The sequence below is a fragment of the Pan paniscus genome, chromosome 7 (genome assembly GCF_029289425.2).
Source record: "Pan paniscus chromosome 7, NHGRI_mPanPan1-v2.0_pri, whole genome shotgun sequence".
In the NCBI taxonomy this organism is placed as follows: domain Eukaryota; kingdom Metazoa; phylum Chordata; class Mammalia; order Primates; family Hominidae; genus Pan; species Pan paniscus.
Genome location: NC_073256.2, coordinates 116,504,936 through 116,519,603, shown reverse-complemented (window position 1 = coordinate 116,519,603; position 14,668 = coordinate 116,504,936). Strand labels below are relative to the sequence as shown.

Here is a 14,668-nt window from a genome sequence, read left to right as displayed (position 1 = left end):
TATTGCTATCTCAAAAGACATGATGAACTAACAGATTTCAGAAACTTAAAAAAGACTTTTAGCGTCTCAGTAAAAGTACAAGTTTAGATTTTTTTTCTAAAGTTTTGTATAAAACTAGCATGGGCATAAGATAGATACATTTGGGGGTTTTTTCCCTCCTAATAAATGGAAATTAACATAAATCACATTTTAACATGTAAGACTTACCAGCATGTGGGGAGTTTCAGAAGTTTCCCATAAAGAGCAGTGCTGAAAGAAGGAATAACTGGTACAGGTAAGCAGTAAGATCCACTGCAATCCAAAGACGTCAGTCCTGCCTGGAAACCAAATATCTAAAACAAAAAGAAAAGATGCAAGTGTTCACACAGACAAAGTTTTAATAAGCACAGGATGAAATACGTCAGTTTCAATTTGCTTTACAACAGCTGCACACTAAATATGTTCCAAAGTCTTTTTCCACTTCCCAAACGATCAACATTTTCTTCTATACAATTTGACAGTAGGTCAAAATTAAGAAACTTAAATATACAGTATTTATTTCACATCCCTGAAAGATCACTGCTCTTTTGACAAATTTTTTTAAGTTTCACATTTTATTTCTATACATACTCCTCAGGTAGTGTTTTATTATCTGCTAAAATATACATTTTTCCATAAATATAAACCGCTGACTGCATTTTCTACACAGTAAACTACAAATTTTATAAATTAATGTTAATATTTTATGACTAAAATAACATTAGAAGAAAAACTGTTTAAAAATGTATTTTGTCTTCAGCTTGTATAATGTACATACAAAAAGGATATCGAAAAATATCCTAAAATGTTACTTCTTTCTATTTTCTTTTGTGAAAATAACTGTGGGATTGAGGTTTTAAACCCCAGGAAATTTGGTACATGGCATAAATTACTCTTCATATGTACAAGCATGTTTATGCTTAAAGCAAGCAGACCATACTACAAAATTTTATAAGCAATCCCTGAAATTCCTGGATACTATATTTGTCATAATAGAAAGAAACAACATAACATCACGTTACATGAAATACTGTAGAGAACTGATGATATTTCTGCTTCAATTATTTGTAAAACAACAAAAGATAAACACCTCAGAGTGGAAATACACACATGGATACAAAACAAAGAGTTACTGTTTTCCAGTAAATGTAAAAGTAGCTTAATCTCAACATTTATCTTTAGTTACTGTTTTTTATCCCTTGGGTTTATAAAGCACTGACTTCCATATCTCTAGAATTAATATCAACTGTGAAGTTCTATAATAAAATATGTTTAGAATTTCTTCATAACTGATTTCAAAATACTATTTAATGAGCATAAAATAATTATCAATTTCTTTAAAAGTATTAAGCTACTTCCAAATAGTTTCAAAAAGCTATTATACTCCTAACATTCATCAAATCGACAATGTCAAATTATTTCTTATACACTCAGTTTTGAGTGAACAAAACAATGTTTTAGAAATAAAACATTTTTTAAAATTACATTTTCAAGGAAAACTGCATTTCAAAGAACCTACTTATGTAATTACTATCAAGGAAAACAAAAGTGATGCACCCATCAGCACCTATAACCTGCTATTAACCAATAGACAAGAAGTACAGAATTGAGAAAAAGATATCTTTCTAATACTGAAATGATTACTTAAAATCATAACTTAAAATTAAGATATTTCACATTCATTCTTTTTGAAGACCTGTTCTGAGCAACAATGTATGCAAAGTGCTGCGTTGGTTTCTGTACAATTTCAGGATTTCTTATTTCCTCATAAAGGCCAAATATTCAGAGGATTCTGGAATTTACAGTTATTATTATAACAATACAAAACATTTTTAAAACAATATCCAACTGCCAAATATTTCGAGTTATGAATAAAGATAATATTTTATCACATCATATTACCTATGCTCAACTAAGAACTCTCTCAAAGCCACTGTCGAATTTTCCATTAAATGCCCCAACAGTATAATCACAGACACTATCTACCAACTGTACTCAGAAGGAAATTGGGTGTAGACGAGATCCCCTGCTGGTTGTCTGCAGAATTGCAAAGGGCTTTGGGGAAACTGCATACTATTCTGTCATTTTTTAAAAAGTCTTTATTATACTTTTGTGTTGCCTAGAGATGCTTCTCAGAAAACATTCAACTAGGTGAAAATTACAATAAAACAGGACCTACTGGACAAAGAAGTTACCTTCTAAATATTGCCAAATTATTATGAGTCATATTTTGCTTCCTCTATTATCCACCAAATCAAAAAGAACTATTTAAAAATAAAATTTTAAACTCTCTCTTTTAAATTACAGCAACCAGATACATAGATTTACAAAACCTATATAAGCTAATAATTTGTCAACATCCCTTGACCAAGACTATAAATACTTAATCTGGAAAAAGCAGAACCTGCAGTGTAAACTGAAGTTGCTTTCATGAAGGATAGCTCACATATTCAAACACTGGTTTGGTAAATGTTGCAAACTAATAATCTGGAGCAATAAAAATGTATGAAACAGTAAGTATAACTACCAGTAGAAATTTTAGCTAAAGGAAACTGTAAAGTTGAATAAGAGGACTTACACATCTCATTAAATAAAAAGTTAAACATGTATTGCCACCTGTTTTTAAAAATCCCAATTAGTAAATAACAAAAATAAATACATCATCAAGATTTTAACATTTTACAACAAATGTTCTTGAATTAATATCTCAAATAGAAGAAATTGTAATGGATTTAGAAACATTATATGGCAACTTACTTCTGTAAGATTTTGCCAAAAATTATCATAAATTAGAATTTGCTATTTTAAAAAGACAAAAGTATAAAAAGCACATGCTAATTGTAAATGACAATAAAAACATTATAATTATGATATACAATAAATAATTTTTGTTACTGCCATTATAAAACACATGGTAGTTTTATACCATTAAATAAAACACATAATAGTATAAAACACATAATAGTATAATCAGCATCATAAAGATTTGTCCCTTCACTAAAGGAACAAATAAGCATTTCTTTCATTTTAAAAGTTGGTATGTATGCAATAATACACTGAAATACATAAAAACTGAAGAAAGAATAATAATAACTAGGGTTGTACAGCATAATAATGAACACCTTGTGAAGAAAAACTCTTCAGGGGAAAAGAATGAAATCAAAATCAACCAAAGAATTTTAGAGCTCAAACTGCTTAGAGATTATTTAACTCAATCATCTCATTTCACATGCAGGAAAAATGAAGTCCAAAAGGATTAGGGACATCTTTGAAATTATATATTGATGTAACAAGGATATGATGCTTCATTTGATGTAGCTCATCTATTAACTCAAAATTTCACCCGACCTTCCTTCCTCCCTCTATTTCCTCCTTCTCTTCACCTAAAAAGGAATGCCTGATTCTCTATTTATTCTTAAAGAAAAATAAACAATCTTTCTCACAATGGTTTATTGCTGGGCACTGCATTCTTTTCTACGGGTCTATATGTCTGTGTTTACAACAGTACCACACTGTTTTGATTACTATAGCTCTGTAGTAGCTTCTGGAATCAGTAAGAGTAAGTCCTTCAGCTTTGTTCTTTTTCAAGATCGTTTTGGTTATTTGGGGTCCCTTGAGAGTCCATATGAATTTTAGGATGAGTTTTTCTACTTCTGAAAAAAGACATTGGAATTGTAATAGAGTTTGCACTGAATGTGTAGAAAGGATAGCATGGACAATATTAAGTCTTCCAATTCAAGAAGATGAGATGCATTTCCATTTATGTATATCTTCGTTTCTTTCAGCTCTGTTTTGTGGTTCTTATTGCAAAAGTCTTTCACTTCCTTGGTTAAGTTAATTCCTAAACAATAAACCTCTAAGAAAACAGAACAAAAACCAACTACAGCCTACAGGCCAAATCCCACACACTGCTTGTTCCGGGATAGCCTACAAGCAAAGAATAATTTTTACACATAAACATTTATAATCAACATGGTGGGAACAATAAGTTGAAATCCCAATTAGGTGAAATGTTGTCCCTCCAAAAAGAGTTCCATTCTTCTCATTAATAAAACTGTATTACCTGGCCAGGCACGGTGGCTCATGCCTATAATCCCAGCACTTTGGGAGGCAGAGGCAGAGGTGGGTGGATCACGAGCTCAGGAGTTCAAGAACAGCCTGGCCAACATAGTGAAGTCCCGTCTCTACTAAAAATACAAAAAATTAGCCAGGAGTGGTGGCACGTGCCTGTAATCCCAGCTACTCGGGAGGCTGAGGCAGGAGAATCACTTGAACCCGGGAGGCGGACGTTGCAGTGAGCCAAGATCGTGCCATTGCACTCCAGCCAGGGCAACAGTGCAAAACTAGATCTCAAAAAAATAAATAAATAAAAGAAAAATAAAACTGTGTATTACCCAAAAACTGTACTCAATTATTACATTTTGAATATTATAAACTCAACATTTATAAAATTTGTTCTCTCTCTTGTTATTTAAGTTCCTACATAATATCCTCAATTTTGCCACTTGGTCCACAAAGCCTAAAATATATACTAAGCCTGTAGGCAAAATTTTGCTGACCCCTGCTGGAGGGTATACACTGAAAATTGGAACAAATGGGTGGTAAGGTAGATGTGCTTTCAAATGTATTACATGCTGCTACTTCCAAAATAAATATGCCAATTTATGCAACCGTAAAATGTGTATGAAAACATTATTTCCTCCAAATCCCCTGGGATTTTCTTGAGGTAAAAAATTAACAGATCCAAAGAATCCAAAGGGTTTCCATCCTACTCTAACTCCTTGTTCTGTCTGAAGTATGTATTGCAGCTGATCCATATGAATAAGGCCTTAAAGTTATATACTATTCTACAAATTACACAACGCAGTCACATTACCAAATTTTCTACATATGTTTCAAATATCAGATGCCTTGAAACTCTTAGCTACTCAATACCATACATATTCAAATGATGGGTTTGCCAGATACATAAAGAGGAATTGGTAAGCCATAAGCAAGTGTCATCTCTCGGGGAGAGGAGGCTGAAGAGATGTTAGGCAAAGCATACAAAATTTCAATTAGATAGGAGAAATAAATTTAAAAGATCTATTGTACAACATGAAGACTATAGTAAATAACAATGTATTCTATTAAAAAATCAATGACAGCAGATTTAAACAGTTCTCACCACAAAAATGATAGTATGTGACATAATATGTGTTAGCTAAATTGAGCTATTTCAAAATGTATACATATTTCAAAACATGTTATAAACAATAAATATATACAATTTTGTCAATTACAAATAAAAGGAATCTTTCATCTGCATATTTTCCATACAGATCCATGCCAACTCTCCCAATTGGTAAATTTTATTACATGAAGTGGGAATTATGAATCATTTTCTTACACTGACAAAGCCATCAAAACGGGAAGGAGAGGGGAGAACAGCAGCATAAGCAGCTGGCAGAGGCAGCAGAAAGGAAAGAAAAAGTCGAAGAGAGAAAGAGAAAGTCAAAAAGACAGAGAGAGGAAGAGACAGAGAGACAGAAAATCAAAGAGGGAGTCAGAAACAGAGACAAAGAAAAGGAGTCAGAGAGAAAGAGGGACGGACACAGAAAGTTAAAGAGAGAGTTAAAAAGAGAAGAAGAGACAAAGAAGAAGTCGAAGAGAGAAAGAGAGAGATGGAAGTAGTAAAGAAAAAACAGTGTATCCTATTCCTTTAAAAGCCAGGGTAATTTTCTATCTACCCAGCCAAGGCATATTCTACTTATGTGGATCTTCAACCCATATCTGCTTCTCAGTTTGCAAGAAATAACGAAATCTATCCTTACTTTACAATCCCAAATAGACTCTTTGGCAGCAGTGACTCTCCAAAACTGCTGAGGCCTAGACCTCCTCACTGCTGAGAAAGGAGGACTCTGCACCTTTTTAGGGGAAGAGTGTTGTTTTTACACTAACCAGTCAGGGATAGTACGAGATGCTGCCCGGCGTTTACAGGAAAAGGCTTCTGAAATCAGACAATGCCTTTCAAATACTTATACCAACCTCTGGAGTTGGGCAACATGGCTTCTCCCCTTTCTAGGTCCTGTGGCAGCCATCTTGCTGTTACTCACCTTTGGGCCCTGTATTTCTAACCTTCTTGTCAATTTTGTTTCCTCTAGAATCGAGACCATCAAGCAACAGATGGTCTTACAAATGGAACCCCAAATGAGTTCAACTAACAACTTCTACCCGGGACCCCTGGACCGACCCACTGGCACTTCCCCTGGCCTGGAGAGTTCCCCTCTGAAGGACACCACAACTGCAGGGCCCCTTCTTCGCCCCTATCCAGCAGGAAGTAGCTAGAGCAGTCAACGGCCAAATTCCCAACAGCAATTGGGGTGTCCTGTTTAGAGGGGGGATTGAGAGGTGACAGCATGCTAGCAGTCCTCAGAGCCCTCGCTTGCTCTCAGCACCTCCCCTGCCTGGGCTCCCACTTTGGTGGCATTTGAGGAGCCCTTCAGCCCCCACTGCACTGTGGGAGCCCCTTTCTGGGCTGGCCAAGGCTGGAGCCCACTCCCTCAGCTTGCAGGGAGGTGTGGAGGGAGAGGCGCGAGCGGGAACTGGGGCTGTGTGCGGCGCTTGCGGGCCAGCTGGAGTTCCATGTGGGCGTGGGCTTGGTGGGCCCCGCACTCAGAGCAGCCGGCCAGCCCTGCTGGCCCCGGGCAATGAGGGACTTAGCACCCCGGCCAGTGGCTGCCGAGGGTGTACTGGGTCCCCCAACAGTGCCGGCCCACCGGCGCTGTGCTCGATTTCTCGCTGGGCCTTAGCTGCCTTCCTGCGGGGCAGGGCTCGGGACCTGCAGCCCGCCATGCCTGAGCCTCCCACCCACTCCATGGGCTCCTGTGCAGCCCGAGCCTCCCCAACGAGCACCACCCCCTACTCCACGGCGCCCAGTCCCATCGACCACCCAAGGGCTGAGGAATGCAAGTGCACGGTGCAGGACTGGCAGGCAGCTCCACCTGCAGCCCCGGTGCGGGATCCACTAGGTGAAGCCAGCTGGGCTCCTGAGTCTGGTGGGGATGTGCAGAGTCTTTATATCTAGCTCAGGGATTGTAAATACACCAATCAGCACCCTGTGTTTAGCTCAAGGTTTGTGAATGCACCAATCGTCACTCTGTATCTAGCTGCTCTGGTGGGGCCTTGGAGAACCTTTATGTCTAGCTCAGGGATTGTAAATACACCAATCGGCACTCTGTATCTAGCTCAAGGTTTGTAAACACACCAGTCAGCACCCTGTGTTTAGCTCAAGGTTTGTGAATGCACCAATTGACACTCTGTATCTAGCCGCTCTGGTGGGGCCTTGGAGAACCTGTGTGTCCAAACTCTGTATCTAACTAATCTGATGGGGACGTGGAGAACCTTTGTATCTAGCTCAGGGATTGTAAACGCACCAATCAGCGCCCTGACAAAACAGGCCACTCAGCTCTACCAATCAGCAAGATGTGGGTGGGGCCAGATAAAAGAATAAAAGCAGGCTGCCCGAGCCAGCATTGGCAACCCGCTCGGGTTCCCTTCCACACTGTGGAAGCTTTGTTCTTTCGCTCTTTGCAATAAATCTTGCCACTGCTCACTCTTTGGGTCCACGCTGCTTTTATGAGCTGTAACACTCACTGCGAAGATCTGCAGCTTCACTCCTGAGCCCAGCGAGACCATGAGCCCACCGGGAGGAACGAACAACTCCAGACGCGCTGCCTTAAGAGCTGTAACACTCACTGCAAACGTCTGCAGCTTCACTCCTGAGCCAGCGAGACCACGAACCCACCAGAAGGAAGAAACTCCAAACACATCTGAACATCAGAAGGGACAGACTCCAGACGCGCCACCTTAAGAGCTGTAACACTCACCGCGAGGGTCCGCGGCTTCATTCTTGAAGTCAGTGAGACCAAGAACCCACCAACTCCGGACACAATTTCATCATATAGCCAATACAGCCAAGGTTAAGTATACAAAATTAAAACTCAAGGATTTGTTTAAGTACTTAATTGAAAATTATACATGGACTAAAATGCCAAACACACGAATCCTCTACTGTACTACTGTAATATGATAAAACCAAAACTTTAAAAACTTCCTCAAAGGCTACTAAAATCAACCCAAGTAATATGAACTGCTATAAACTTTATAGCAAACTGGTAAATGGAGTCACATCACAATAGCCATATAAAAAAAAACTCTCTACCACATCCTGAAAGTATTCAAAAGTCCTATGTCACAGTAGAAGTATGAAAATGAAATGAAATATTCAAGACAAGATTCAAGGCTTTATTTTCAAAAGTATTTAGTATTCTTGGCCGGGCGCAGTGGCTCACACCTGTAATCCCAGCACTTTGGGAGGTCGAGGTGGGAGGATCAATTTGAGGCCAAGAGTTCGAGACCAGCCTGGTCAACATGGTGAGACCCTGTCTCTACTAAAAATACAAAAATTAGCTGGGTGTGGTGGTGCACACCTATAATCCTAGCTACTCGGGAGGCTGAGGCAGGAGAATCGCTTGAACCTGGGAAGTGGAGATTGCAGTGAGCCTAGATTGTGCCACTGCACTCCAGCCTGGGTGACAGAATGAGACTCTGTCTCAAAAAAAAAAAAAAGGATTTAGTACACTTAACACCAGTGAATGGTTTTCCCACGCATATTAACGCTATTCCCACTCTGCCTAACACCTTACTTCCTGAGACATTAAACGTATCCATTATGACTGTATTCAAACAAGCCAAAATATAAAAGAAAACTAGACAGCATGTGTAGCAAAGGCCCTTTTTCCAAAATATAACTATATCGGTAGTACACTGTAAATAACTTTTACATTACACTGGAAATGTGAGTTTTAACATATTGACAAGTAGAAATAGTGAAGAAGTATTCCAATAAATTTTATGTCAGTATGGATGGTGACTATATTGATGACCAATGGTTTTGGTGAACATCCTTCTTGAGTATAGAGACTCACTTCATTTATCTATAAGCTGAATGTCAATGTTTTATGTTGACTGCATGTTAACCAATATTTGCATATATTGGGTTAAATAAAATATATTATTGACATGAAAAAACAAAGCAAATATTCTTAACACTGTAATCTGATATTAAATTTGTACCAATATTTTTTAAAATTGTACACTTCTATGTATTAATTGTGACAATAAATAAAGCTTAAGTATAAAGCATTGAATCTGAAAATTATAAAGTATAAAGCATTGTAAAGTATAAAGTACATTTATAATCTTTATATCTAGGTTTTGAAAATATTTCTGCTACTCTCCATATAACATAAAATATTATGGTAGATCACTAAAATAATGGCCCCAATGAGTCACACTTCCCTGTGTCCACACCCTTTTGCAATGTGATCTGTTGTTCTTCCACCAAAGGAGCCATCCTTGAGAAAAAAGGCTTTGCAAAAACAACCAAGAAAACATGTTCTTCTAGTCTGCAATGGTCTGAAAACAGTCAAATGTTAACATCTTACATTTATATACACCTGCAGGTGATCTAAAACTGGTATCTTGAAATTGGTTTATTTTTGCGTTACAGATATACAAATACTTAAAAACTTTATAACTTCAAATAAACTAATTAGGCCAAGAGCCTATTTGTGGAGTCCTCTAATCTTTTGATACATGAAAATTAGTGCTTTTTTAGTACCTTTTTTTTTTTTTTTTTTTTTTTTTTGAGACAGGGTCTCACTCTGTCGCCTAAGCTGGAGTGCAGTGGCGCCATCACAGCTCACTGCAACCTTGACCTCCTGGGCTCAAGCAAATCTCTCACCTCAGCCTCCCAGGTAGCTGGCACGCAACCACAATGCCTGGCTAATTTTTGTATTTTTTGTAGAGATGAGGTTTCACCACTTTGCTCAGGGGGGTCTCGACCCACCCACCTCAGACTCTCAAAGTGCTGAGATTACAGGTGTTAGCCACGATACCCAGCCAGTACTGATTCTTAAATTCAACTTTTTATAGTTTTCTTTTGATTGTGTACACACTATTTCTATTTAAACTATACATCTCTGCTTGCTTAGCTAAAACATGTATTGTTCAACATTTGAGGTTATTGTTTGTATATACCTGCATTGGATGTATTACTTATTTTTTAAAAATTGAAAGAGCTGGGGAAAGCTACCAATAATTCACTTTACATAACCAGATGGACATACCCAGGAGATACTGCAAGTTCCACATCACCACAATACAACAAATATCACAATAATTTTTGGTTTCCCAGTACATACAATAAAAGTTATGTATACACTTATACTGTAGTCTATTAAGTGTGCAATAACATTATGTCAAAAAAAAACTTATATACCTTAAATAAAAAGCACTTTATTGGCTGGGCACAGTGGTTCACACCTGTAATCACAGCACTTTGGGAAGCAAGGTAGGCAGATAGCTTGAGCTCAGGAATTCGAGACCAGCCTGGGCAACATGGCAAAACCCCATCTTACCAAAAATACAAAAAATTAGCTGAGCATGGGCATGTGTACCTGTGGTCCCAGTACTTGGGAGACTGAGATGGGAGAATCACTTGAGCCCAGGAGGTGGAGGTTGCAGTGAGCTGAGATCATGCCACTGCACTACGGCCTGGGTGACAGAGTAAGACTCTGCCCTCACCCCTTACAAAAAGTACTTTATTGCTAAAAAATGCTAACGACCATCTCAACCTTCAGCAAGTAATAACCTTTTTGCCTTGATGTTCATGGCTCCTTACTAATCAGGATGGTGGTTGCTAAAAGTGGTGGGTCTAGCTGCAGCAATTTCTAAAAATAAGACAACAATGAAGTTTGCCATATTGATTAACTCTTCCTTTCATGAAAGATTTCTCCACAGCAGGCAATGATGATTGATTTGAGGTTTGATGGCATTTTAACAGTAGTAAAACTTCTATCAAAATTGGAGTCAATCCTCTCAAACCATGCCATTGCTTCACCAAGTTTATAGAACTTTTTAAATTCTCTGTAATCATTTAGCAATGTTCCCAGCATCTTCCCCAGGAGTAATTGCCATCTCCAGAAATCACTTTCTTTGCTCATCCATAAGAAGCAACTCCTCCTCCATTCAAGTTTTATCATGAGATTGTAGCAATTCAGTCATATCCTCAGACACCAATTCTAGTTCTCTTGCTATTTCCATTACATCTGCAGTTACTTCCTCCATGGAAGCCTTGAACCCCTCAAAGTCATCCATGAGGACTGAAATCAACTTCTTCCAAACTCTTGTTAATGTAAATAGTTTGACCTCCTTCTGTGAATCATAAATATTCTTAATAGCATCTAGATTGATGAATCTTTTCCAAAAGGTTTTCAATTTGCTTTGCCCAGGTCTATCAGAAGAATGGCTATCTATGGTAGCTATAAGCCTTACAAAATATATTTCTTAAATAATAAGACCCCAGAGTCAAAATTACTCTTGATCCACAGGCTGCAGAATGAATGTCATGTTAACAGGCATGAAAACAATGTGCATCTCCCTGTACATCTTCATCACAGGTGTAGGGTGACCAGGAGCATTGTCCGTGAGCGCTAATATTTTGAGAGGAGTCTTTTCTGGGCAGTAGGTCTCCACAGGCTTAAAATGTTTAGTAAACCATGCCATAAACAGATGTACTGTCATTGAGGCTTTGTTGTTCCATTTATAGAGCATGAGCAGTGAAGATTTAGCCTAATTCTTAAAGCACTTTGGATTTTCAGAATGGTAGATGAGCATTATCTTCAACTTAAGAAGTCACCAGGTACATTAGCCCCTAACAAGAGAGTCAGCGTCTTGCCCTGTCGCCCAGGCTGAAGTGCAACAGCCTGATCTTGGCTCATTGCAACCTCTGCCTCCCGGGTTCAGGCGATTCTCCTGCCTCAGCCTCCTGAGTAGCTGAGATTACAGGCACACACCACCACACCCAGCTAATTTTTTTGTATCTTTAGTAGAGATGGGGTTTCACCATGTTGGCCAGGCTGGTCAATCTCCTGACCTTGTGATCCACCCGCCTCAGCCTCCAAAAGAGCTGGGATTACAGGCATGAGCCACCGTGCCCGGCCGCCTTTTGAAGTTTTGAAGCAAGGCATTGACTTCTCCTCCCTAGCTATGTAAGTCCTAGATGGTATCTTCTTCCAAGAGAAGGCTATTTCGTCTACATTGAAAATCTGTTTAGTGTAGCCACCTTCATCAATTAACTGAGCTAGATATGGATAACCTGCTCTAGTTTCTATGTCAGCACTTGCTGTTTCACCTTGCACTTTTATGTTATGGAGATGGCTTCTCTTACACTTCATGAACCAACCTCTGCCAGCTTCTAATTTTTCTTCTGCAGCTTTCTCAAGTCTCTCAGCATTTACAGAATTGAAGAGAGGGCCTTGCTTTTCATTTAAGGGAATATTGTAGCTGGTTTGATCTGCTATCTGGACCACTCAAACTTTATATCAACAATATGGCTGTTTCACTTTCTTGTCATTCCTGTGTTCACTGGAGTAGCACTTTTAATTTCCTGGAGACTTTTCCTTTGAATTCACAACTTGGCTGTTTTGCAAAAGAGGCCTAGCTTTCTGGCCTCATCTTGGCTTTTGACACGCCTTCTTCATTAAGGTTAATTACTTCTAGCTTTTGATTTAAAGTAGAGTTATGGGACTCTTCCTTTCACTTGAAGATTTACAGGCCATTGTAGGGCTATTAATTGGCCTAACTTCAATATTGTTGTGTCTCAAGGATTAGGATAAGGGAGAGAGAAGGGGGAACTGGTCAGTGGAGGACCCAGAACACACACAACATTTACTAAGTTCACCATCTTAAATGGGTGCACTTCTTGGTGCCCGAAAAACAGTTACAATAGCAACATCAAAGAACAGTGATGACAGATCACAATGCTAAAATAATAATGAAAACTTGTGAAATATTTGGATAATTACCAAAATATGACACAGAGACACAAAGTGAGCAAATACTATTGAAAAAATGGCACCAAAGCCTTGCTTAATGCCAGATTGCCACAAACCTTCAATTTGTTAAAAAAAAAAAAAAACACACATACACACACACACACACACACAATTACTATGAAGTACAATAAAGTAATGCATGATAAAATGGCATATGCCTGTATTTAAAATAAATTTCCCTTGCATCAATAAATTGACATGAATTAAATAAAGGTGACATAAAAAAGTTTTAGGCCCTCTTTATGCCTCATTATGCCTCACACAAATGCTCCCTTCAAAAAAACATGAGTCTTCAAAGCATCCATATTAAACTAAGTGCTCTTTCACATTGCTTATAAAAATTACCATCAATGATAAATAAAATTATTCAAAAGTTATGATTAACGATTCATTTATAAATATCAAGCTACTAATCTCACATAATTGAAAAATCTTTAAAATAAGTATATTTTTATTACTTACTTTAATTTATTGGAATAAATACATCTTATTTCTTATTTAAATCTTACCTTTTAGAGTACTATTTCTCTGAAATTACAACATCAAGAACAAAGAAACTTATCTGATGATCCCAAAGCCAAACCCATGCTAACAAACAAGAAAATTCACTTTTCATACCTTAAGATAGCAGTGTACATAACAATAATGAAGCAGGTTATCAGAAGGTTGAGTAAGGCTGCTGACCACATGCACCAACTGTTCAGCATACATTGGCACTGAATGTTCCAGATTAATTTTATCCACCAATATTCGAATGGATGGCAAAGGCCGAAGAGACTGGAAGTTTGTAGTATTCATGAAGTTACTTGAGTTCTAGAAAATAATAGTGTTCGCTTTATATTTTAAAAGTGGAGCAGTGACTGAGTTGCAATTCCCTCTATGCAAGCTTCAGATCTGCACATTTGCAGTGATATCAAATCAATCTAGAAATGATGCCTTTCTACAGAACTCTCTTGCCATAACCAAATAACAAATGTCTTTCCATATATTTTAAATATGTCCCAGACTTCAAAGAATGCATATTTTTTGCAAAATTATCATTGCCCTTTCAGCTCAAGCTTTTTTTCTTTTTCAATCAACTGGAATAGTATCACGACATGCCTCAGTATGATGAAGATATTTTATTAAGCTTAATTATTCCAAAATGTTTTCTAGATATCCAAGAGTCAGCATCTTTTATTTTAATCTCTTTTATTCACATTTAGCTGACTAAAGAACTAAATGGACTACACCACACAATGTCAAAAACATTCACAATAAGCAATGTTTGCAGGTAAGAAAAATTCCTTATCTGTATCGTATCTACTAACAATACACATGTTAAGGGCTCATAAAGTCCTAAGAATCTTGAGAACGGCACAGTATTCTCAGTTTTACAGAATCTTTCTGAGCTTTCAAATAAATACAGGTAAGTTTCAAGATGTCCAGCGTATGTACCCTGAGTGGCAAATGATCCCTGTCCTAGAACTCACTCACTCCCTCCCTTAAAATGCTCTACCTGTGGTTCTCAATGAGGAATGCCATGACTTCCCATCCAGAAGAATATGACAAAATGCAAGAAGAGCAGTTTCATTGCTTTGTCTGTCTTTCATTGTCACAATAATATTGGCCTTTAGCAGGTATTGGCCAAAGATGGTAAATGCTACATAATAATTCTCCAATCCAAAAAACCAAAAGTGCCATTACTGAGAATCAGTGTGCTTAAAACT

General features: G+C 37.9%; 1 protein-coding gene across 5 annotated transcripts in view; it reads right to left on the bottom strand.

Annotated features, from left to right (window-relative positions):
* Positions 1 to 14,668, bottom strand: part of VPS13B (vacuolar protein sorting 13 homolog B) — an 868,795-nt gene that overhangs the window by 713,023 nt on the left and 141,104 nt on the right. For all 5 annotated transcript variants that reach the window (XM_055116771.2, XM_063606452.1, XM_057303059.2 and 2 more), the window contains exons 15-16: positions 13,578 to 13,772; positions 208 to 332 (exon numbers count right to left, since the gene is read on the bottom strand). In XM_055116771.2, the coding sequence (XP_054972746.2) occupies positions 208 to 332; positions 13,578 to 13,772 (320 nt within the window). The remainder of the gene's footprint in view (positions 1 to 207; positions 333 to 13,577; positions 13,773 to 14,668) is intronic.